General features: G+C 40.6%; 1 protein-coding gene across 3 annotated transcripts in view; it reads right to left on the bottom strand.

The window, feature by feature from the left end:
- Window positions 1-26468, bottom strand: part of pde3a (phosphodiesterase 3A, cGMP-inhibited) — a 50899-nt gene extending 24431 nt beyond the window's left edge. For 2 of the 3 annotated variants that reach the window (XM_079455381.1, XM_079455383.1), the window contains exons 1-2: window positions 25109-26468; window positions 1065-1115 (exon numbers count right to left, since the gene is read on the bottom strand). In XM_079455381.1, the coding sequence (XP_079311507.1) occupies window positions 1065-1115; window positions 25109-25912 (855 nt within the window). In that variant the 5' untranslated portion in view covers window positions 25913-26468. The remainder of the gene's footprint in view (window positions 1-1064; window positions 1116-25108) is intronic. The other variant, XM_079455382.1, reaches the window with a different exon arrangement.
- Window positions 26469-26904: the final 436 nt, after the last annotated feature.

The raw sequence follows: 26904 nt of genomic DNA, 5'->3' as shown, positions 1-26904 counted from the left end.
TATTCTGAATTTCCTTTCTATCGAAGGCATTGAAGTGTTTCCAGCATAAAAATAGGTAAAGGTTAAACTGCTGGGTATGAATGATACACCAGGAGGACAAATGTAGGGGCACTGAGCAGAGAAACACATCAGTAATGACATCATCGCCCCTCCGCGCTCTCACCCAACCATGAAGAGAACTAGAGAGATCGGAAACACAGATTAGCATATGCACGCACACACGCATGGATGCTGTGGTTTTGGGTACAAATCTCCTAGTTAAACTATACTAATTTTCTTTACTCTTGATTAAGCGTACAGGTGTTATTTGGTTGAAAGGATTGTGTCATTGTTGTACAAGAACATTTTCATCCTCTAGGAAGTGACATCATATTTTGGTAGGAAAACAACAAAACAAACATCATTATTGTGCAACCAATAGATGAGATGATTTCCGAGATGCGTTATGAATTGTCTCGCATAGAAACATTCCACCGGGTTTGATGAATCTACAGTAACTGGTATGGTATGTGAATATGTAAATAATTCATAAAGTGGCTGAGCTTGACGAGAGCATATTTTTGAACATCTGGTATATCTTTTTATAGACATACTTCCTTACATTTCAAAACAAGCATATTCATTTTCCAGTAAAAGTAACGGAGTTCAGGAGATTCTGCGTAACAGGAATGACCCTCCTCATGCCAAGTGTGATGATGTCACTAGGATGTTTAAAAGAAGATCAAACAAGCTCATATCCCAGTTACAGGCCCAGGTCTTCATAATGATAATCCAAAGACACACTGCCACCTAAACAAACATTCATAATACATATCCAAGCCTACCAGAATCAAAACATATTTTGCATAAGGAAATCCCATATTCTCATTACTGTAATGTATCTGAATGTTAATCAGTTTCTTTCTTATGTTCAATGGAAGTACTTGCTGTATCACCTCATTAAAACAAAGTAACAATGCTACAAATGTTATATTCCCTCAAAAAAGCATCACATTTTCTTGAAACAAAATGTCTCAGACATACAGAATTGTTGACAGAGGTTCACCATCTTCACATAAACTGACCTGAGATCCGCGGGCGCCTCTTTTGTGGTCCCATTCTTGTTGAGGGAGCATCTGCAGACAGAAGCAAAGGAAGTCACACTTACAGCAAGACTACAGCATGAAATCCATTCACCATTCACTATTCACAATCTAGTGAGCCTACACGCGCTACCTCACTCACTAAAAATACACCTGGGGGGGGAGAAAGAGAACGAGAGAGCAATTGGGATGCCTTTTCCTCCTCCCTGCTCACACGCGCCCTATTTTGCTCAGTGACACATGCTCATAATTCAATTTCACAGTCAGGCAGTCTTTACTCGCCGCTTAACCGCATCTCGATGGCTGTAAACGTTACGCACTCTAATGAACAGACAATAGGAGGTTCCTGCAGGCAGAGAGGAACGGTCGACGCATTAAAACATGTCGCTCATAATTGAATAGCACCTTGTCCGAAAAACACTCGAGGGCCAAGAGCGAGAGGAGCACCAGGGACTTTTAACCTCATTCAAACACCCTTTGGTCAACTCGAGACTCCGGCCTGGGAAAGTGGACGTTTATACAGTAAATACAATGAAGGATGAATATTTTCCTTCGGTTTGAAGGAAGCCAAACAAATGGCATTCTGTCCCGAGTCTTTTTGTAAACGGTGAGACGGGCTGTAAATCAGGATTCTCGTTTTCACATCGGGCAGACCTGTCAACTCCCTGGTACACGATGTGACCTGGCACGATATGTAAACAGTGCGTCCAAGCGGCACTGTAAGACCGCCGTACCCGTTGGACACTGTGCAATCGCCATATTATTTGCAGGCGGAACATGTCATATTAAATTGAAATATGTTTTTCAAACTGTGAGGAACTTTCATGGAAAATAGATGTTTACCGGGATAGACGCATGCATAATCTGTCAACAAACCCAAGCAGGAAATTAGAAATTCGACATCTTTCACTGGTAAAAAACTACTGACATTTTTCCTTTAAATACCATGTGTTTGAACAGGTGATTATATGAATTACAGCTGTAAAAAACTTCAAACGTTGAAGCAAAACTATATTTTATTTTGAGTCGAAGTTTCAGTTCTGGTCACTATTTATACTGTATTGGAGGAATTCCCATGTATGACTTTTTGAAGAAACAATGTACATCTAGCCAGTTTTTAAATTTATTTATTTATTCTTTTGTAAGTATTAAACTGCATCAGTCAACCCCGATATGCCACGACTGACCAATCGGAATTAAGTTTTATGGAGAACTGTAAAATACAAATATTTTTTGCAAAAATTAAAAAAGGTTTTGTTTTTAAGTACAAATAGTACAAAAAGTCTTAAATCAAGATACATTTACTTGAAAAGGGAAAGTTCCCAAAGATATATTTAGCCTTGTTTAATTGAAGAAAATATAAGAATTAAGCAAAAGCATAAATGAGGTACTTAAGAAAAGGGTACAACTCATTTTAAAAAATCCCAGTATTTTTTGCTTGTTTTAAACAAAAACTTTCCAAATTATCATAATAAAAATATTTTTTTTAGCAGTGTGTAAGCACAACACAATGTCTACAAAGCTACTATCAGGCATGTGCCAACCATGGTAGTAAAATATAGCATGGTTTTTAATATTTAATATCTTCTATCTTTGGTGTCTCTCACTTTCTATAAGTGATATTTCAGCTGAAAATGGCTCTTAGCATCAGAGAAGGTTCAGCTGGACCACTACAGGTTACGTAATGTTATGTAAAAGCTCTCTTTGGCCGCAGGTCAGGCCGTGTCCTTAACTAAGTCTTTAGGAAACCACATCAAGTGACAGTCATTCAGGTCAATACCATCATTATTGAATCACCTGCCGGCCTTTTCTCAGACTCACAGGAGCCCTACACCACAAGACTGTTTTCTAAGTCAACTATAAGCGTTCTTACAGCTGTCTTTGCACATTAAACTGGAATAAGATATATATATAAAAAAACTCCAGGTGTAGGCAAAACATCTTTAGCAGACAAAAGACAGCTCTCTAAAGAAGACAGCGTTTTACATGCAAGTTTTCCAAAACCTGCCAGTCTCTTTGGTCACGGGTTCAATTCATTAAACAGCAGCGTGCCATTTAGCTGCGATATTAATAACAGAGCCTGACGTAGATGCACCACTGCTAAAATCATTAAACTATTCAGAAAGCACTTTTTCCAAAGGTTTTCCTGCACACCACAGCCAGCGATGTCACTCAATCAAATCTTCTTTATTTTCGGACAATTGTAGCGTAACTGCGGCGTGCACGTAAATGCCCTCAATTTGAAAAGAAAACACAGATATTTTCAAACGCATACAGGCACCTAAAAATGGATTTAACGGCGTCTTTACAAACATTTATGTACCCTGATACAAAAGCATAATTCCCCAGAGCGGATTTCTCAAGGGTGCGACACTAAGAGGCCATGCTAATGAGATTTCTCTTTATTCAGACATCATTGTAGCGAGGACAGACAATAATCTCCCATTAATAAGCGAGCGTATCGTATTCTAAGTGAAAGGAGAGAATGTAGGAGAACAAGTCGTGACGGAACAGCGCAGCTCTCTGTGGCTTAAGTGACAGATGAGCAATACTTATAATAAGGTGCATGATGCAGCATCGCTTTAATATTGCATGAACGAGCCGCAGCCGACGGTCCTGCTCGCAGCGAAGACTCGCTTTACACTTTCTCTCTCATGCTCTTCCAACTCCTCCTCTCTGTCTGTCCTACTAACTGTGTTTGAAAAAGCAAATTACAACTGTACTGCTACTTCTGCAGTATACAATATGCAGAATGCGCATTAAAATGTATGCATTGAATATCTGCACACTGCACAGAAAACTGGATCCCACAATGCAACTTGCTTTAATCTTCTATATTTGAGCGATGAATAAACTGCTACAAATTTGATTAAATGTATGTCAAATATATGGCATATTTTATTATTTACTCACCTTCATTTCTTTACGGATGTATATGACTTTTCCACTTAAGATGGAAAATAACATGGCTTTTTAAAACAAAAACTGAAAAAAGGAGGTCATATAGGTCGTGTGCATATGACGTCACGGCACTGCGCCAAGTGCCAATGGAGGGCAGAAGTGATGTTCTCCAAAGGAATACACTAAAACAAACTCGTTTTTGACTGTTCAAACCGATCAAACCAAGGGTGTTTTTATTGTGTAGCAAAAGTTGATGTTCATGGGAAAGGGCGATAAAAGTTTCTTGTAAACCTGAACCTGCGGTTGGGATGAGCCGTGCCAGATGACTTTCTAAAGGATTAACGTACCTAAACAACGACCAGGTAAGCACAAACTTACTGCTCAAGAACCTTGTCATGGCGCTGCAAAGATCGATTCCTGATTAAACGGATGAAGTGATATATCTCGCCCATATGAGTCCATTATAATGAAACAGCTTAACGTACCGAAACAACGACCACTTAAAAACAAACCTCAATTGTAATAAACACTAGCTAATGTAAAAAAGAACAAGCACTTATTCCAGGAATAAGAATAGTCTCACGTTAAGCTTGTTACTCATTAAAGTTCATTATAAAGAAAGCACATAACGTGGCTCAAGGCAGCGACAAACTGAGAACATAAAACTTTTCTGTTATCATGTTTAATGTCAGTGATAAACAAATTTATTTATTTTGGTTTTCCTCAGTTGTTGTTTTGGTACATTAAGCTGTTTCCTTATAATGGTCTTCTATGGGGAAGAAACGCTTCATATTTATTACTAGCTATAAGGTTTGACATAAATTTGGGCTTACTTGTTCAGGTCATAGGTACGCCCTCCAGCAGCGCCTCGCATGTGACTGCACACGACCTATTCCTCTAGAATGGCATGAAGTTAAGTAATCAGAACGTTATTATGTTATATTTGTCTAACTTATTGCATCCCAGATATTCTGCTTGTTTTTCTTTTTCTGCATCTTAATGCAAATCTAACAGAGCATCAGCGGGTCACATGAATTCCCTCAGCTGCGGCAGTTGCAGCCAAAAGCTTCGCCGCAGAAGCATCTCTCAGCCATAACGCCTCTAATGCGCTTTTAATAATGTAGAGACTTTGGGTGAGCTAGAAATCACGCGGCCCGCTGCAGCCATGCACTAGATTACCGCTCGCTCACTACACAATGATTCATTAATATCCCGCGCTGCGTTCACCGGATACTCCACACGCACTTGTGTGCTGAATTGCTTCATTTAAATACATCTGAGTGGGCCATTTTTCAAGCACCGTGCTTTATTTGGCTATGCGCAAACGAAGGAATAAATACCCGCCGATGCCTTGTTGTTTAAAGTCTCGCCTTTGCAATGAAAAATACATAATAGGGTGTAACCACTGCAGCCCTCTCACGACTCGCGTGTTCTTTGAGGCACAACGTTAGTTCATTCCTAATTCAGGTGAATTTGAATTGAAAGACTTATTGTTTTATTTATGTGTTCCTTTATTATGTATTACCTCTACTCTCTCTGTTGAATTGATTTTGTTTACAATTTTGTTCATGAATCAATTGCAGTTCTGTGTATGACCTGCAGGTGGCAGAGTGATTTTGAGAAAGGGACCAAAATAATAAAATATATATTTTGAGAGAAAGACGGACCGAGACAGAGAGAGTATATTTTATATTGCTGCAGTAGCGAAGTGTTGCCTTCAGAAGAAAGTCTATAATATAATTGATAAATCTTAATGATAAATCTTCAAGATCTCAAATTCCCATTAGCATGACATTGAGCAAACACCATGATGCATTACACATGGTTTCATATTCTGTGTTGACAGATACGACAAATATTAGTATAAAGACGATAACATCTAACAAAAGTCCATATGAGAGATTGAGGATCCGGTGCTTAATGACTGATCTGTATCCGTTCGGGTCGGACATCCCTGTGTGCTTATTAAACGCTTTCAGATCCTGTAGCTTTTCAGTACACCAGGCATTCTGTCGGCACAAATATCCTGATCCAAAAAACTAAAAGTGAAGCCGAACGGGAAATGCTTGGAGTCTCCCGAGACCTCAACCTCTGACCTGACTCAGACTGGCTCCCAGTGCTCCTCTAAAGGAGTGTTGCTTAAAGCCCCCGGAGAAGACGGGTACGTTTTCCAGGAAAAAAGCATTGGCCAGACAAACCGGTCTTCATAGTCTTGTTAAAGTCCTGGACCGATGAGTTTTAGGATCTCAGCACATCGGTGACACGCGGACAGATACTGTCATCTTATTTTCCTAAGAAAATTTACGAAAACCTTCAAAGTCATTATTTACAGTGTTTACAAAAGTGAGTGTGACTGGATGAAAAAGATAAATCGCCTACTGTATTTACAGTGTGACTGAGCTCAAGCACAACCCCGGCCAAATTTCTCTCGGTCACACTTGCGTCACTCCCCAGGAAAGTGAAATTTACTGTTCCTGTCAATATGCATCAAGAGCTCGCCAACTGCTCAGCCCGGAGAAAACCCAGTTTCATGAAAGGCAATACCAGCCCTTAGAAAAACAAGACAGTCCATTTCAGCAGGATGTCTTTAAACATTGACCTGGAACACAGCTGCTGACGCACATTTCAAACTTCTCTTAACCAGACTGACTCACAGTAAGACCTACAGTACTAGCGGAGAGCTTGTATGGCAAAACCAACGTAGTGAAAAAGTCGACACATTCCAGAACATTCACAGTTTGAGTGCAAAAAAAAACCTGACGCTTTTGGGCGGTGGTGTAAAACTTTTAATGACGCCAAAAGTCTGACTGCTGAAATGGATCCTTCAGTGCCACGACGGGTGCTGTTTGAATCTCTGAACTGTAACCCCCTCTGAACCGGCGAGAGGAACAAATTGCTCCCCGTGACTCCATTTTCTGTCTTTAAGCTGCCCGATACTGCACGCTGCCACAACAGCGTTAACACCATATCATTACATGTTACACAGCATGAGCAATGGAACGGCCGCAACTAACATCGGCGCATGCTTCGAGCCGTAAAACCTCAGAAAAGACACGCGCTGCAGTTGCACACACTTGTTTGTCTGAGCGTCCGCTGGAGATTTGCTTCGCTCGCAGCTCTAAATACATTCTCAGGCTGGGCGAGCTGTCAAATCGAGACTATTAGAGCCACCCGCAGTGACCATATGAAGGATTTTACTTCAATGAGGTGTAATTGACTTTGGTGGAGAAGTACTGTTGCCTCGCGCTGTCATGTTGTAGAAATGTCAATTTATGATGAATCAAGTGAACTGCCGATTCTACACAAGGTTGCTTCAAATGGGGTTGGTGAACGACAACCAGCAAGGCTATGACATGTAATTCTGTATAGGCAAATAAAGTCATCTGTGATTGACAGACAGCTCATTGATGTGCTCACAACAGCTTGAAAACTTTTTCCACTTTTGGCTACTTAATATATATTCAGAAGATCTACCAGCTACGACAAAAATCAACCAGATTATTAAATTTACAAGAAAGATGTAAAGTATATATATTATAATCTCTCTATTTCATGCTTAATACAGTAAAGTAAACCAGACATGCAAACATTTGAGATGTTTTCTTTATATACTCAAATGCTCTCATTTTGAGTCACTTTGGATAAAAGCATCTGCTAAATTAAGAAAGTTATTGTAAATATGTTGCAGGTGATATTGTTAAATGTCAACTGCAGAGCAGAATGCTAAATCCTGCTAATGTACCAGAACAGATTACTGACCACAAAAGCAAAAAGACAATTTTTCAAAACACAGCTTCAGAAAACCAAAATACATCTCGCAAACTGTATGAACTACTTTAATTATCATGGACTCTGTATTTATTTGTAAAAACCATTTCTCATTTCATTTTGTATTCTGCTTTAGAAAATAAGTCATATGGGTGATGTAACTTTTACAGTGAACTGTGCCTTTAAGAGCTTTAAAACAGCAATGCTTCTGTAGAGAAGTTCTTCTGTGCAAATGAACAACAGCGGTCAAAAGTGAAGATGAAGCAAATACACAAGTTCAAACACACACGGGCAGCAGCCAACACATAAAGATTCATTCATCATAAAGATTTTTCCTCAAGATGCCGGCTGTTCCAACAAAGTCACGTCGGACCACCCAGCATTGTATATGCTCACCGCAGTGAGTTACAGCACATAAATACAGCATCCGACATCAGTGACAAATCACCCCACCGCTCTTCAAAAGGTGATGGCGAGCCCCTCGATTCTCACCGTCTCCACATGTGCTCATTAATGACTCCCTAATCTAAACAACCCAGGTGTCTTCCTCAACCTGCTCTCTGTTAAAACGTCTAAAGACAGTATCACATGTACCTTTCATGGTTTAAACGTGGCCGAGGAAATGACGTGACAAATCTGTTCTTTGTCCAACAACAGGCCTTTCTAATGGCCAGCGGGAACATTGCGTTCACTCGAAACAGCTCCTGGCCAATAAAAAGCCTCCCTGTTTCGCTCTCAGCCACTCACCGTTGCTTTTTGGTAGCGAGGGTTCGTGACGTAGGCAGAGATCTCACGCTGTGGGCGCACCGCTTCTGGCAGGACCTTGTATGGAATAAAAGCACTGGACAAGAGGCTGCCAAGCGCACAATGGTGTTGGAAGAATAGACGTGACCTGAAGAGTGCAGTTTTCCTAAGTAACGCAAGGGCAAGACGTGTCCGGTGGACGATACCTCCCTCCTGACACCCGGTTCTGACCTGAGATATATGCGATGATCGAGGCTCGTGCAAGCATCTGTTTTGAGTTGAAGGAAAGATGTGAAGCGCTTTAGACAACAATGATCCCAGAAGATAAAAATGAAAAAGAGTGCACTGCGGTAAACATTCATAACATCAGTTCATTTGTGACTGCAGGTGAGAGCGTTTCCCCTCGGATGCGTTGAACGTTATCTGGTGTTGCGTGTGTGTTCCCATTCATTTGACTGGAGGGTAAATATTTGGCTTGGCCGTGTCAGGGGGGCAGACGTGAGTAAGTGGCACTGAGGGAATTCTCCCAAGTTCCCGGGGGCAAGGCGGGCACTGGTTGCTCCATGCAAACCTCGGCTTTGCACGTGGAACCGGCATGCTGATTTTTCCCTTGTGTGTCTCAGATACAAAGCGGACACACATCGAGTCACTGCGGCTCTAAATGTCAAGAGCGATATAGAGGCACTTACGTCAAAATGAGATAAGATTACAGTGGGCTCTGCGAAGACAGAACGCTCAAGTGCACCAGGAAAATGCATTAGCCCATGACAAACACAGCAAAAGAAGAAACGCATTCGCAAAGCACGCAAGCGGCTTTACGTTGCCACGCACCGGCCGTCTGCGACTTGCGCACCGCATCACACACCTCAAAGCACTATAAATCCATCTTGAATGTTCACTAATCCCTCTCAGATTTGTTTTCTCTCGCTTGGAAACAGCGTCAGCGTCGTGCGCTCTCATCCGAGCACAAATCTCCACACCTGCCGACCCTCAGCCCGCTCTGATCTGAGGAATCCCCTGATCAGATGAGGGGCCGACTCACACAGACCATCAAGGCTATAAATCCCATCCGTCATGTTCATCTATGCTCATAAGGGCCGGGTGGGAGGACTGTCGATCTGCACGCCACTCGCTCCTTGATTGCTTATTTATGTGATCTACGTCTTGCGTCACGGCGGCCATCCAAAACTCCAGTGAGGGACAGGTGAGAATTATTGTTTGGAAAAACATTTCAAGACAAAATAAAGTAAACAAACAAACAGCAAGGCCATCTGGAAAGGACAGAGAAGTCCCTAAGCTCATTACTAAAAGATCTGCCGTGTGACCCGGTCACTTCTGAGTATTCATGAGGATGAATGAATTACTTCCAGCATGTATGAATATTTTGGATCGTGGGATGACAGAAATACCATCCCATTTTTAACACTATTGGCTATCATTCAGTAAGAAGCAATCAGAAAAACTGAGAAGTGTTTTGGCACAAGCTCTAGTAAAAGCAAACTATGCCCTCTACAATAAAAACAGAAAAACTGGGCCACGCTCGCACCGCACTGTAAAGTCAGAAACCACCCTGAAGCGTACAAATCTGGGCCCTGAGTCAAGACTGTTTTACTCCATATTGGAAATTTGCACTTTTTATTACAAATTGCGCATTAGTCTAATAAGAACCAGACAAGACAGACTACAACTCCCTGAAATGCCAACCCATAGCCAAGACCGTTTTGAAAAAGGCCTTTCTGCTCGGAACAGTTCTTACAGGAAAGCCAAGTCATTTTACACAAAGCATTTTTTACACTTACAGTTTACCTCGATTTGCTCATTTACACCATCACATTCAAAAGCGTTGTTAAAATAAACAACATCTAACGACACGCAATTCAGCATCGCTCATTGACGTCACACATCCCTCTCGTGGGATTTACAGACGGCACCGAAATAGACCATAATGATGCACAAATGAAACTTGCAGGGAAATCTGATGTCTGATTCTGTCCTTTGAGGCCCCGTCGAGCTGTGCCAATAAGGTGATGGTGCTGTTTTTTCCACTCACTTTAGCACGGGTGACATCAACGCAGGGCAGCGAGAGGGCTCTGTTCAACCTGTGATTGGGTTAGCTGCCTCTAATGGACGGGTCTGTAGAGGGACTGCATTAACCTCACACACAGCTACACTACTGATTACATTCATAATACTAATGAGGACGTGTCTGGTGTCCCAAATCACAGTAATAGAAGCTACCAGAAACCCAAGAGAGATGCATTCAACACACACACACACAAACCTCCTGCTCGCCATATGGAACATGATCCAGTTGGTATGACTGGGTACAATGTTGTTAATCTTTTTAATCCTGGATATAAAAACTGAAAATCAATTAACTTATACAATACTATTACGAAGAATTTATTACTAATATTTAAATTTACTGTAACATGTCCTTAAAGATGCAATCTTTGACCTTTCTTTAGGTTAAAATGAACAAAAATCATAATCGTTGAAAAAAACAATCCTCCTTACTTTACCCCAATTCACTACGGTATAGGCTTATAATAATGATTTACAATTTGAGCTGTCAGGTATCATTTGTGCAGAACTTTGACTTCAACAAAGAGTAGTACGTAAACCAAACTGCAATTTTATGTTTCAACTGAGATGGCGATAAAGAGGAAAAAGTTAGCGTTCAACATCTAATGTTTAAAACTTTTGCAAAAATGCTTTGAAATAATATTTATAATGTTCATACCACTATACAAAAACTAACTTGACTTGGATTTACGTTATTTGGTTACTGTAGTTTAGTTATGAAATATTTATATTGAAAGATTTATAATTTCACTAAAAGCTCTTTACAACTTACATAACACACCTGAAGGCAGGGCAGCTATAAATCTTAAATGATTCTGATCCCTGTATTTTAATTCTTCCAGGAAAATAAATGATTAACTTTGCTTTAAAGGATCCAATTGTTACCGACAACATAAATTACAGCAAGAACCACATAATCCCCAATTGACTTTAAAAATGGGCTGATATGACACGACTTCTCTTTTCCAAGAATCGCTCTGGGTTCAGGATGCACGCGGGCTTCATTATCTGCTGAGGGTCGTATTTACAGCAGACGGCATTCTCTGAAGCCTGGATAAAAGTCCCAAGAACATCTAACTGAACCAGATGTTTAATGAATCAGAGAAAGCGTGGTGCTCGTGGGCCATGCATGATCGAGCTTACACCATCCAGAGTATTCAGCGAGCAAAGTCCATGTGCAGGTGTCTGCGAGATGTTAAATACGGGAAACTGCCTCTCTTGAATGTGCACGCACACACGCTAATGATGTTTCAGGCAGATTTAAACAACTTAAGGACTGACACCTTCTGAGCTGAATACTGCCAAACAGCTTATACTGCAAATATATACTGCAAACAGCCTTCTATAAAAAAATCGAATAAATTCTGTATACAACAGTAAATATAGCTATACAAATGTAGTCACTCATGCATCCAAAAATATGTGCATATCGTGTACACTAAAGGAGGAGTTCACATGAATTTATTTTGCACAGTTGACATGCTGTGCAATGTGATAAGCACTATCTATAAGGGCTGCAAGATATTAAAGAAATTGTTTTAAGGCCCACCTTTTGTAGCGTGCGGCCCCCCAAATAAAAATGTATAATCTTAACCTCAGAATTTTTTTAAAACCAAAACCAAATTCTGTTATACAATTTTGTTGGTGGTCTTATTTTTCTGATGTTTGATTGCATAACATTTGTGATAAATTTCAATGTTTTAAATAATGCCAAAAAATCTGCGGCCCCCAGTTTGAGAACCACTGCCATGTGCAATACAAAACATTTGTAATCAATCAATTTTAACCATATCAAAATATTCACATTCTTTTTCATTGTTGATCATCTTCCACACAAACACATTCATGCGCCGGGCTCTGTTATCTACAATGTCCAAAAATATTTACTACACGTTACTTTTTCAAGTATTAAACCCATTTAGATATGGCAAATATGTATATCTATATATCGTGCAGCCCTATTACTGCACCAATTTAAATAATAAATGTGAATTATTATGCACTTTTAGAAAATCTATTTGTCATCCCAAATCTGAAATGCTAAAAAAATGCAAAATAAACTGTGCATATACTACCGATTAAAAAGACCCTTACTATTCATATATAATGATGAATGCTTTTTTTAGTAGTAGGCATCGTTTCCAGCATCCCCTTCATAAAACTCTCATTCCAAATACACGGCTAATGAGGATTAAAAAAAAGAAGAGAAAAGCAGAAGAATATTGCTCGCGTCAGCTCCATTCAGCAGGCAGGGTGTACGGGGACCTTGAGACGACAGTAGCTCTGTGTGTACGGAGTTAGTGTGTGTCCCGCTACCTTTCTTTTGCCAGTCAGCCATAACCATGGTGATGTGAGTGGCAGGTGACGCGTGAAGACGTATTGAGATGCGATGTGTTGCTCATAGCAGAACACGGGGGTTCTCAGGTAAATGTCTGACTCAGCACTCTGAAAGACAACACACTCAGAACATCTTAGGAACTGCATAGCAACACCCTGACGACCACTCAAACATCCCAGAATATTTAGAAATATATACCTTAATAATGTACTTCAAGATTAAAGCAAGCTTACTTTTATGCACCAATTTTTCCATTTAAATTTTTTTTATAAAAAAATATATCACAAGAAAAAAGGTCAAGGCAATATGCCCGCCCATCATCCATTCCTGTACTCAACATCTTTATTTCTTTTCAAACCTCCATCTAAATCCTGTAGATTTTCCCCCTCACAATTATATTTTTTCTGATGCAAGTAGGAATCCCTTTTGTATGAGAGGCGGCTTATCGCCCGAGGCATACTGTTCTTCTCCATCTCAACACTTAAAAATGAGCACCAGCACACGCTTTCCTTTATACACCAAAGACCTCAAACAGTCAGAACAGTTAAGTGCAAAAGAAAGATGTGGCGCTTTTATGGCTCATATCTGCCATGAGACAAGAGATAATTGGGGAAACTGGGAAAGGGTGGATCTTTCAATCACTTTCTCCTCCCTTTAGATCTCAAGAACTTTGGGATGAGATGAAAAGCAGAGCCGAGTTATCACAGCGGTGTCATTCAGCGACGGTTCACACAAACATGCTGTCATTATTCACTCACCTTCATGTCATTATAATCCCACTTGTTTTTCCTACATAAAATACAAAGGTGAATTTCTGAAGAAGATCCTGGACACTCCTTTCTACATAATAAAAACTAATGAGGACCGGAGGAGAACAGTCATATAACTTGGAATAAATTGCAAAAGTATGTTTAATAACACATCATGTTATTATATAGTGAAAATCTTTTCCTACCGCCTACGCTCATATCAAAAATGATAAAAATCACATCATGCTTGACCTCAATAAGGGTTTTCGAAGAAGCAGCTAGATTTCTCATACAAATCTATCTTATGGCTTTGGAATACGGTGTAGAAAATATACTACTATATTACTTATTTGTATTTGGAGACGACAGTCCTCATTTACTTTCATTATGGGGAAAAAACAAGCCAGGACATTCCTAAATAAATCACCTTTTCAAATAAAAGGTTGTATACGCTTCCAGTGACATAAGGGTCAGTAAATGAGGACAGAAGTTTTTGGATGAACCGTTCCTTTAATTTATCCCATCTCTGACTAAAACCAAAATCGTGTGGTTTTGCACAGGCTGTGATGAGCGAGCATTCCTGTGGCCTTATGGATGTGCTTTTCTCTCTCTCTCTCTCTCTCTCTCTCTCTCTCTCTATCCCTCTTTCTCTTTTTCTCTCTTCCTAGGCAATTTGTTAATTGGAGCGTTTTACCCCGCACTCGTGGCACACTGCTGTTAAATTACACACATGGCTCTTGCTTCCATTAATGTCAGACTGAATCATATTGGCGGCGTCACAGCACCCGCGCTCTGCCCCGGGAGGCTGAGCTGCTTCACTCCGCTCCGCTGGGGACCTGAAGCTCAAGGGACGATATTGATTTGTTAAGATGACCGTAAACTGCAACACCTGAGAGGAATCAATGATTTATAATTGTGATTTATGTCAAACTGAATAAAAAGCATGATTCGTTTATCATGTCATGAGTTTTACTCCTCAAATTTACCATCACAAAGTACATTTCTGAGTAATTAAAACAAAATAATTGACAGTATACACCTTTTGGGTAGCAATTGGGAAAATGACAGTAATGATATAAATCACAATATTTCACAAATACACAGAAGGGTCTTATTTTGTCGCCCAAAAATTTATTTAGTGCATTATTTTGCAAAATCAGCAACTTCTTACAACAGGGAACACCAAGACATGGTTCACGACTGCGCCGTAAACTAAAGCCTGCTGGCCCCAACTTGTTTCAATGCAAAATGTAAACACAAAATACAAACTTTCCCTGTCAAACTATCTCATGTGGTCTTTAACTTTAGCCCAAGATGATTTCCAAGGAATATCTCACTCGCTCAAAGTTTGCTGAAGCTGGCGAGCTATGACGCAAGCACAGAGACGAAGTGATGATGAGATCCAGCTGTGGACCGCTCAGCTTTCCCTTCCATGAAAACACAAGCAACACAAAGCAAACTGATTCAACGCTACATAGATGCTCGACCGGACCGGATCACATTGGATGAATTACTAGTTCGGTGTCCCATTTTGACCTTAGGGTTAACGTCAATGTTTTCATTTGGTCAGGGCAGTCGGCCTCCAACCACATTTTTCGGTTTACCTCCACAAAAGCCATGACAAAGTTCAACTTGCGTTACGATATGTTTTTAGCACAGGGTGTATTTAGCGTTAGCATGTATTTAGAGTCAGACAGCAGAACTTCTTTGGTACCACGGCTCTGCCATCGCAACAGAAGAGAGCAAATGAGTCAAACCAGGCTAAATCCTACAGATGCTAGCAACTGGGCAGCTTTCCAGAGGCAAAGGCAAGCAGAACCACAGACCGCGGTGGAACGGACCTGATGGAGGTTCTGTGTTGTTCTGAGCCAAGCCCCGGAGCGGCGATGAGCTGCGTATTCCCTGTTTGTTACAGTTCACACTTTCTGTGCAGGTCTCATGAGAAAAACAACCTACGTAACTGCACAGCGTCCACGTGAGGTTTGTTCTGAGTGACTAGAGCTCATGTAGTCATCATTCTGACAATGTACACACATCTGTACTCTCCATGTGCTTCTGAAAACAAATGGGTACACAAGGATGATTTATCACGAGGGGTCACATTTTTGGCCAGGCCACAGGGGAACTAGCCAAGACAATCATATAAGCCCACATGAATCATACACTGATTATAAAAGACCATATATTCCAGAAGAATTCATCCAGGAGCAGACAAGGTCGTTTTTCTAATACAGTTATTGTTTTCTCTGATAAAAATGAAGCGATCAATAATGTTTCTTTGTTTACAAAACACGCTGAGCTGGTGTTTTATTCTGTTAGCTCTGCATAACAAATAACGCATAACACCACGTGACTGGTGTAAAATATCAGCACGACAGAAGAATATATGCAAAATTATGCAAGAAACAAAGATTACTATGCAAATATTACAAGATCATCATTATTGACTCGACATAAATTCTAACCTTGAAATTTTGTAAATCCCAAAAATGCATATCACATCTAAGGTTCAAACAAACCAGAAAAAAGTTGAAATGAGTTTACTTTCAATTACTCGCTCGAAATAGAGTGATTCAAATTATTTTTGTAGGCTAACCCGGAAGTAAGTGTCTCGCCGGATCCCTCGACCGAAAGTCTATACATTTTTCCAATAGACTTTTGGAAGATTGCAAAAAATAGGCTCCGTGATTAACAAAGGTTTATGATGTTTACAAGTTTTGTCTCTCAAGATAATCTTTACAAATTAACACAATATTTGTTACTTTTGAAGCCGAAATACACTAGGCAGAAGTAAAATGGTAAACACGATGCTATAAACAGACTAGACTTAAGGTCGCGATGGAAGCGGAAGTCGCTTCCGGGTTTTGCATATAAAAAATATGTCATCTATGAGCATATGTGTAAGCTCCTTTAAAAATTGAAAATAACAAGAAAAATATGTGTTAAAACAGTAACTGCACTTCCTAGAATGAAGAGTAAACATCGTTTCTAAGTAACATTCACATCCAATGCCTTCCTTACCAGAACAACTTAATCCAATATAAGGAGACTTTGTAGTGGATAAGGGGAAAGAAAGAGAGAGAGTGTGTGTGTCTCTAAAGCTGAATGGAGAGTTCTGAGAGTGAATGGGAATATCATGCCCACCGGCCCATTCTGACATTAACACTGGCCCTTATGTACCATGAGAGCTTTGCTAATGATATGATCCCATCCCAGCCCTGCCAAACAGAACCACTGCTGCCCTCAGAGGTGTGTGTGTTTCCATCGCTTTAATGGTCCCAACCAGCCTCACACGCTTACTGCATTCTCTCATCTTTGACACAGATGAGCACTTCCTGACAAATCCATTTTCCGATATAGGTTTATACACAGAACATGCATTGATATAAAGTACAGAAAGAAAGGATGAAGAAAGAAGACCTTGCAGCTTGCATGTTTTATATAGAATACTATTTTAAGGTATAATGCCTCTTTTTTAATACATAAAGAATGATTAAAATATTTAGATTATCATAATAATGTATTATATTATATTACATTTTATATCATAAATCGTATTCTTATTTACATTGTTATTAGGAAGAAGAAGAGCATTCTGGGATACAGTAGTGCAATACTGCACACTTAAACAAATAAGTAAGCCATCTGGGAATTTTATCGATTTAAAAAATCTATATATTGCTCACATGATTCATACTATGGACCACTTTGCAAGTTGTAAACACATGTCCGGAAGAACTTCTGGTTTCAGATTTTATTGATTTATTATTGTAAATTTTTTAGATCTTACATATATAATTAAATCCAACATTTTAAATCAGTTATACATATTCTAAGCTTGGTTATATTTTGACATACAATTGTAGAGAAACAAGAAGCTCCTCTTCCGAAGTCTTCTACAAACTGCAGCAACATAAATAATAGTATTGTGTAATAATAGTAAGTGTGCTATTTTCTAACTCAGATGACAGAAAAGCAAACCCACATACAAGTACAATCTTCACCCACACGGTTTAACCGACACACACACACACAGTAGAGAGAGAAAGTCCATTAGCCCCTGTGTCCTGTGACAGCCATTAGTGCCGACTGGAGAGCAGGAACACCTGGACACATCTGTTCATCAACAGCCCAAAACCTGAGAGAGCGCTTCCAGTTCAGCCCTACAAGCAGATCGAGCAGGATCTGCGCTGCTCTGTTTATTTGACAAAGCCGTCAGCCACACGGGCCGCCTGGTTTGTTTGAAATGTCAGATGTGTTGTTGCACGGTCGAGGAATGGGGGAAGACAGGTTTAGCCCTCTGACATGACGTACAGAAAAGATTATTGCATGTGTGACGCTCATAGTAAGTAAACAAAGAAATAAATGCAATAAATACAAATTTCGCATGCAGGATGCATTAATCCGATTGGTGCATTTAACTTTAATAGTCAAACAGCGCAAGAAGTGGATATCCATTTTTGCAGCTTTAGAGCAATTGAAAATAATTGACTTTGTGTCCCAAAAAGCCTTTTAAGTATTTTTCCAGTCGCAAAACAATACCCTTGGTGACTATATTTTCCCTAAAGACCTTAGTAAGCACAGTTATTGAACTGTGAAATTTGTGAAATTGTCATTTCTTGTTTTCAAATAGCACAGTAAGTCCATTTTCCCTCAATAAAAATAGTTTGACCGCCTAAAAAAAACGTAATAAAACCATGTGCAATCACACGAGATGGAGACTCAAGTCATATCAGCAGTCTGAGATAAAAGTCGTTTTATTTTACATGGAGCGAGACGCCACACATAAGCTGACATGTTGAGTTTAGCTGACAATAAAAATGACTGAGTGCACTTTTAATGATAGTTTTAGCAAAAAAAACAGTTTTATCGTAGCTCCAGTAACTTTTGTTGGACTCCAAATAAAAACACACAATGGATGTCCAGTTTAAGGATGAAAGTCGGTTGTCGTGACTAAATTAAATAAACACTAGTCTAGCTAGCTTTGCATTAGTTATTTTAGCATTAGATCGAAATGGATCATATACTTTTAAACTGCATTTTGATACAAGATCAATCTCTTGATAAAAAATAAGAGAGATCAGATCATAGGCAGCATTATTAAAATCCACATGATTTAAATAGGGTTGGTGGAGTAATGTATGGCAGATGAGGTCTGACTCCGTCCCATCATAATGCTCTGCCCTCATCCAAAGCGTCCTGTTATGTAACAACAGGACCAGAATGCCAGCTGAGGTCACTGTTGTATGATGGAGATGGCAGCTGTCACATGAGTTTCAGACGGGCCCTTGCGAACAGGACGTCACTCACCCGCTCCCTCTACCAGACCCAATGAGCAAAATGTAATGTGTAGAATGGGAAGGGGTGTTTCTTTCTGGTCCTGAACACATGCTTTATCTGCTTATCCTTGGGTTAATGTTTTGTTTTGTCTCTCGCAGTGAGAAAACAGGAAGAGACGTGGCATAAAAATCCCTTGTGATTGTAACAGCAGCTTGACAGCGTACTAAACAAACACATAAACGCTGCATTCATGCACTTCTGCAAATTACAAATCACTTTATCAGTTTACACACACAAACAACCTATAAACTGAAAGTGCCGTAAATTTGAAAAGCATGCCACCTATTAATATAAAAACCTTTTTTTGCCTTCAGTAAATGCCTTCAGTATCTAGTGGAAACAAGTTGCAGATGTAATCCTAAACAAACAGAACAATCTCTTTTCTGATACTTCCAACACAAAACAAAATACAGCTTATATATAACATTGCACAATATCTCAATTTGATTGTTGCATAAATAAAATCAGAAAAAGCCACACACTGTTCTCAACTACTTGGAATCATAAGTTTGCATCTTGGAAAGTTTTAAAGAAGTGCTACTAAAGGATCTAGGGGGCAGTTTCCCGGACTGGGATTAGTTTAAACCATGACAAAAATGTAAGTAGTTTTAACAAACATACCTTACAAAAAACATTACTTTTGTGCATTTTGAGACACATTTTGAGTAATGGTTAAGGCACTGATGTATTTTAAGATATGTTTTCAGTTTTCAGCTCTTACACTTATTTTAGTCTAGGACTCGTCTAATCCCTGTCTGGGAAACCACCCGCTAAAGTTCAGTATCATCGTGGTCGCTTGTGATCACAACGAATGTGTCAGACAGCGTGTGTAAGATGGCAGCCTGCTGTCAGCTCGTGAGGTAAAGCAGGGGCCGATTTCTCACGCGAGCTGTGCCACGGCCGACCGGTGAAAGTCTCACCACGTGGCTTCATGCGATTTACACATTTAATGTGAGCTTGATGGCTAACAAGCGGCTGAAAGCACTTCCAGCTGTCACGCTTACAATCGTGAACGCAATTATCCACGGCAAAACGAACTCAGACGTAGTCATCAAGATCTAGAGTCGTTCGCTGGCACCTGAGGTGTAAACTGCAGAAAACGTCGGCTAAGCAACTCTGTGTGTTTCTTGGCTGCTGTTTATATCTCCAGCTGCTTTTTCATTGTTTTCTTTGGGAAGCGCTGGAGGTAAACGCAGCGCCGGCTGTTATCTGAACTTCACAAAACGCTGTGCGTCAGGAATTCCCTCACTGTACGTGAGGAGGGTTTTAATGCGAGGTGATAACAGGGAAGAGCGCTACAGTGGTTTGCTCTCTACCGTGTGTGGTTCACATGCACATCAGAGACTGATGATGCTTAACACACCAGATCAGATCCGCATTGACGTGAGACCTGGGAACATTTGATCTGATTTTAATAGGGTAAATTCAGATATACTAACGCATTTTATTTCAAAATGTTATTTATAAAAACAATTGAACTGCCAAGCCATATTTCAAAAATCATTTGATGGCATTGACATTACAACTTAAACTGTTCTAAATAATATCGTTAATGCAAGATTATACGCAAATGAGGTGTTATATGACTAAAGGAGAATACATTTTTAATTTATGTTTGTTTAGGCTTGGCTCACACAATAACTAATACACATCAACAATGTAGGAATATTGTTTGTCAATATACTAAGTATTTTAACAGTGCAGGAATGAACAAAAGATGGACAGATGCCGGTTTTGGACTGTGAATCCGAACTCTTCCCACATCTCCATCTGCCATCCATATTTTCTAAGTAAAACACGCTATTGAGCGAGTTAACAAGACGGGCCTTGTGTGAGCCGGATGCCTTGATGGGCAGTGAGTGGGGGGGTTCCTCTAGAGAGGTGTGCTGGACCCCCAGCTCAGGTTAAAATAACAAGCGCCATCTCAGCAGTGGCCTTCCATCGGCTAAAGGACTTGTGCAAAACATGTGGCCAACACAGAACATGAGAGAAGTAGTGCTGAATGGTTATGTCTTGATATTTGTCTGTTTTGATTGACAGAGATTAAGACAGACAGACAGACAGACAACTACAGTTTTCATCAGCAGAATAATGACAAAAGATGATAGACGGAGAGAAAGATAGATAGACATACAGACAGATAGAACGACAGAGAGAAAGATAGACAAACAGATAAACTGACAAATAGACAGACAAAGAGATAGACAGGCAGAAGAAAAGACAGAAGACAGAGAGAGAGAGAGAGAGAGAGAGAACGAATTTGGTTATTTGGTTCCATCTGTTTGCGCCAGCTGCGCACCTGGTTCAGATAGAGCGATGTCGGGCGCTGCGCAAGCAGCCTCGGTCGTGTTCCTTCTAGGTTGTTTTGAAAGAGTCAAACTGCTAGCATTTTTAAAATGGATGAGGTTTTTGGCAGTCGCCCACTCCGGCAAGACAGCTGAGGCTACACATTCCAGGCCTGGCACGGTCCGAGGCCTCTTACAAGCAAAATACAGCACGCCGGCCCCGACCGACGTCAAAGATCTCTCTGTGTGCCGCAGTGGCGATGCAGACGAGACCAATTAGAGCGAGAGGGAGACGAGAAGCCGTAGATGTGAGCAGCGGGAAGGAAAACAACCCTCAGCGTGTGGAGTGCTCTGGTACAGATTAAAAATCTCTCAGCATAGAAAGCATGGCTACTGCAGGTAGGGGCAGAGGAATAAAGTACGGTCCACTTCAGACAGGAAACCATCGCATTCAGAGCACAAATGAGGTGAAGTTTTTTTCAGTTTTAAATCCGCCTGAGCTGAGGTTTGCTTTAAGAGGTTTATTATCAACCCCAGGCACACAGAGACGTCCCACCTACCTACTAACCTCATATCTGCACCATGCTGGGAAAAGGAATCTTAAAAAAAAACATGGCACAGAAACACATTCCTGGCCTCTATTATCTCTATTTGTATCAGACTATGTACACTTCTATTTCACAAATCTATACTTTCCACAGATAGAAAAGAAACCAAAAATGTCCAGGTCGCATTTTTTTTCTACGTCTTAATATAAACAGAAGGAAAGAATTCTGTATTTAATAATGGAGTAAATGTTGACCCGAATCTCCTGTTCTGTGCAAACCATGTCTTTGTTAATCTATTTAATATATTTTTACATTTATGCATTTGGCGGACACTTTTATCCATAGCGACTTAAATTGCATTCTATTATACATTGTTTCTCAATATGTGCAATCCCCTGCGATCGAACCCATGACCTTGGCGTTGCTAGCGCCATAACCACTGATGAGAAAGTGGAAACTTTTGCTTAAATCTCAGTTATTTCTCGTCTTGACAAAAAGAGGCAGAATCTGACATAAGTCACTAGAGTTTCAGAAAAGGTCTCAAAGGTGAGCTCGGATTTTTCAAGTCTGCAATCCAAAGTCAATATCTTTGAAGATCTATATTTTATTTTACCTCTACATTCATTTAACACCCGCATTTGTTTCTCTTTATTTCTCCAAGGTCAATTTAAAAGAATCATCTGAGTTTAAGTTGATACGCTTAACTTGAACACAACTGAGAACTCCATCAAATCTCTTGATCTATGAAAGAGAAACCTCAGAGCAATAACACTTTCCTCTGGCAATGCATTTTAACAAAGAACAAAATGACCCACTTCACCTTCAAGGAAAGATCTATAAGTAAATTTCCTGCTTTGGCCAGAAAGTCTGGCTCACACCACACAGCTTTTCCAGTCAGCCCTGGGCTACTGACAATTCAGCGACCCGCTAAAGGTTCCTCGAGACTCCACGCAGTGAAGTGTTTGCCTTGAAATGGCTCCATACAACGGGTGTTTTCTATGAACACGGTTCTCTGAAGGCTGCTGCTTGAATGCAGACAAATGCAATGAGTTATGGTTAAGTTCCCCACCCACAGCCTGTGCTCAGAAAGCCCTCCAGATGAGAGACAAAATCTCTCCAAAGGAATCTTCAATGAAAGTAACAAACTAATGGTTTAACCTTCCGGCAAGAATGACCTTGAGCCTAAAATAAAACCGTAGCCTATTTGAACTTAATTTAGGAATATGAGTCACAAATTGCACATGTTTATGAAAATACAAACCCTACACAAGGTTAACAAAGTCCTTAGAGAGTCGCTGGAAAAAAGTCAGCGAGAGTCACATTCTCAGACGCAGGATCCATCTGAAAAATCTTACATAACTCGCATCACACAACAATGCTCATAGCAGTAATGATTTTAAGTCCATCACTGAAAACACTCGGGGCATGTACTCTACAGAGTGAACAACAGATTATGTCCACAGTGACTATGACATCGCTTCCTGATCGCTCGGTAGCATGAGGTGACTGGGAAGTGATGTCAGAGTTACAGGGTACAGCGTACTTAGAGATGAATATTGAGAGATGGAACTAGGAAATGAAACCTGACAAAGAGTTTGCAAATATGCACACCAAACCATCATTTCAAAAGTTGTGGTGCACACCCCCCACCAAAAACAACCAAACAAACCACGGTCTGACGTCAAACGGATTTGGGATTGCAATAGCTTGAGTGTAAAAGCAGCCTGTTATCTCTGGGCGGTGTCTTAGTTTTGGTGAGAGAGAGTCTGGGGTCTGATCTGTCCATTAGGACACGCAGGTTATTGTTGCCGTGAACGGTGCAGAGGTCATGCTGTGGTATGTTTACACAGCCAGGCCACACAGATAAAACAACTACACATAAACCGCTATAGGAACTAATATCATTCCAGACATCACACATGTGCACCAGGTGTGCGTGCATATGCATGTCTGTATGCAAGAGACAGATCGTGGAAAACGCAGTCGGGGGTGTGTGTTGCTTTCCATTTAATAGTTAAAGCAAACACACTACAAGAGTTGCACTGACAACGTACGTTGACATTTACATTACGTACTGATTCCTCACACATTTTCTATCTTGTTCCAAATGACGAAGCCCCAAATACAATTCTATTGCAGTCTCTAGGGGGCGCAAACTAAACACCGGCAGGAAAAAACAACAAAGACAAAACTTTGTGAAAATAGTCTAGAGAGCAAACCAAAACTCAACTGCATTGAAAAACATCCTTCAAAACATTCAGCTGTTACTCACTTAATAACTCACTTGATAAACAAAGCAAAATGTGATTTTTTTAAACAAAAAACAAATCAGGTTTTTTTTCATAATATTTTTTTTCCTGAAATCATCTGCTAAATATTTAGTGTAGTAGAATTTGTAAAAAAAAAAACAGCGACACATTGTTTGATAAACTGTTTTGGTATTATTATTATCTGGATTTTATAACACCGCTTTACATTTGGCCCAATAAAAGCATCTCTCATGAATCTTACAACATACAGTGTACTGTACCTATGTGTGTCACAAAAATACACCACTACCAACATCCAGAGGCCTACACAAAGATCAAATATTAAATGCAACTTAAACATCTTATAACACACATCTCCACAGCAGCAGTAGATACATAGAAACACATCTAAATCATAGTTCTTTTATTTTTGCCTGAATCAAGCACTACACTGTCCAAACAACACACAAAACTCATCACAACAACTGAAAAAAACCATAATGGACAAGAGGTTAAAGTTCACTACCTTATTCATCAGCTTTTACAGTGTCAAGTTTTGCTGCAATTATGTCATACAAGAAAACTTAGAATGCATGCTTGAGTGAGACCATTCCAAGTAACCAATTACAATCTATTGGAAGGCACACTATGCCTAAGAAAAACAGACAAAAGATAATAATAATGAAAAATTATCTTTGTTTCAAAAATAATATATTTAGAAGACAGAATATCTATAACTTTTTGTTCATAAAATAAAAGCTTTACTCAATGCTGCCTCAAAATGCGCAAGTAGGTCAACATTATTCCGTCCTACACTATAAAGTCAAACAAACACTGATGAAAAGTACCAAATAATGTGTTATTCAAACATTATTTGAACAGCTTTACTTATCCTGCAAAATGAATTTAGTTTGTCAGCACTTACTGTACAATATAACAAACACAGAAAAAGTGTGTCCTAATAATGACATGCTGATTCTATTTCTTTAATAACAATTTGTGTGTGTCTTTTTGGGTACCTGCTCTCTCTGTAGGCAGGGGAGCGATGTCCTCCTGTGAGATTTGCCCCGGGACTGTCCGTGCTGTGCCATATCCGACGAGACTACAGAGCTGGACCTTCTGCGCCTTTTAAATACTGGGATATCTCCCCTCGATCCCTCCCGGTGTGCTGCGCCCTGATCCGGGAGCAGCCTGTCCGCATACCTCGCCAGCAGGACCCCCAGCACTCCGAGCAGGTACGCGAGGTAGGGTCTCCAGCTGGCGCGCACCTTCTGCAGCGACAGGAGCGACACGGTCCTGATGATGCTGATGAAGACGAGGACGGAGATGCCCTGACCCAGCCGCACCACCATGAGCGCCCCGCTGGCCAGGCAGGCGAGAAGCACCAGCGCGGTGGCCGTGAATGAGTAGAGCTGCTGCGCATCCAAGAGCGACTGCGCAGCCGCTTCGCCCAGATGGCATACGGTGAGGAGAAACACGGCCGTGCGGATGAGCACCCCGCAGCGGAGCAGATACAGACCCACCCAGAAGAAGGCACAGACTAGTGTGAAGATCGGAGAGACGAGCTGCCACACGAACTCCACGAGCGTCACCAAATACAGCGCAGGAGATCCCAAGTGTGCGTGCGTGCGCTCCGCATCCCAGTCCGCGGACTGAACGAGCAAAGCGAGGAACACGGACACCGAGCCGACGCACACGGCGGAGGAGAGACTCCTACAGCTCCACACGCTCCAAATCAAAGCCAACCACGAGTGACACGAGTCTTGCTCCACTGGAGTGACACAAGTGCGCACATAGCCGTTGCGCTCGGATTCCGCTGCCATCGGTCACGGGGAAACACACGCGCACACACATGAATGCGTAAAAGCGCTATTCCTACTCATAGGTGTGACTTTGGAGTAGCAGAGCGCGCGTCCGACTGCAATAAGTGTCTTATAATCATCCTCGCCTTAAAACAAAAGTAAAACTCGTGCGCGAAGGAAGCCAGCGGTCCCCCTTTCTTTACAATTAACAAACCCCGATGCGTAAAATCCCCATCATCTCATGATCCAGTCAAGCAGTAATAACTCCTGATGTTTCTAGGCCATCATTATCATCCCCATAAGATATCTATTCTCCCTCCCAGCAGCCTTGCTTTCTTTCTTTGTTACTCTCCGGGTGTTTTGCGCTCTCGAATGTCGCGTAAACCTCTGGATTTTCTTCACTCCCCGGTCAGCATTCGCTCTCGAATCATTTTCACTCGTGGAAAGTCTCACTGGTGAAATATTTCCTCGAGTTGGACTCGCTGGATCATATTGTCCACTGTCCCGTTGAGGCGGCGCGTAACGCACAAGCACACGTACAGTCCGAACTGCGCTCTACGTTTCCATAAACGTGACGACCGGTTTCGATGCACTGATCGGCCGATTTATTGATCCTCGATTTCAAATGTGGTCTTTGTGGGAAAGTGAACAGCGCTACCCCACTCACACCCTGAAGCCCTGATGATGTCACGTGCGTTTTCATAAATGTTTCATTATTACAACTCACCTATGTACGTCATCAGCGCCGTTCTCCTGCTGGGTTCCCTTTGCTGCATCAGTAATACAGCTTGCAGATTTAATTATGATTTTTTTCCTCCAAACTAGTACAATTAAAACAATTATTTTAATCTTCCTTACAGAAACTAAATCTGCCTTTCATAGACACACACCAAACTGTACATTCAGATATATTAAACATTGCTTTAGATAAAATAATCATTTTATTTATAATTATTATTATTAGTAGTAGTAGTAGTCAAAGCGGTGATTACTTGTGGAGAGTTATTTACATA

Source organism: Barbatula barbatula (assembly GCF_947034865.1).
Source record: "Barbatula barbatula genome assembly, chromosome: 4".
Taxonomy (NCBI): Eukaryota; Metazoa; Chordata; class Actinopteri; order Cypriniformes; family Nemacheilidae; genus Barbatula; species Barbatula barbatula.
Note: the sequence above shows the minus strand (reverse complement) of the source record. Positions and strands in the feature narration are given on the sequence as shown.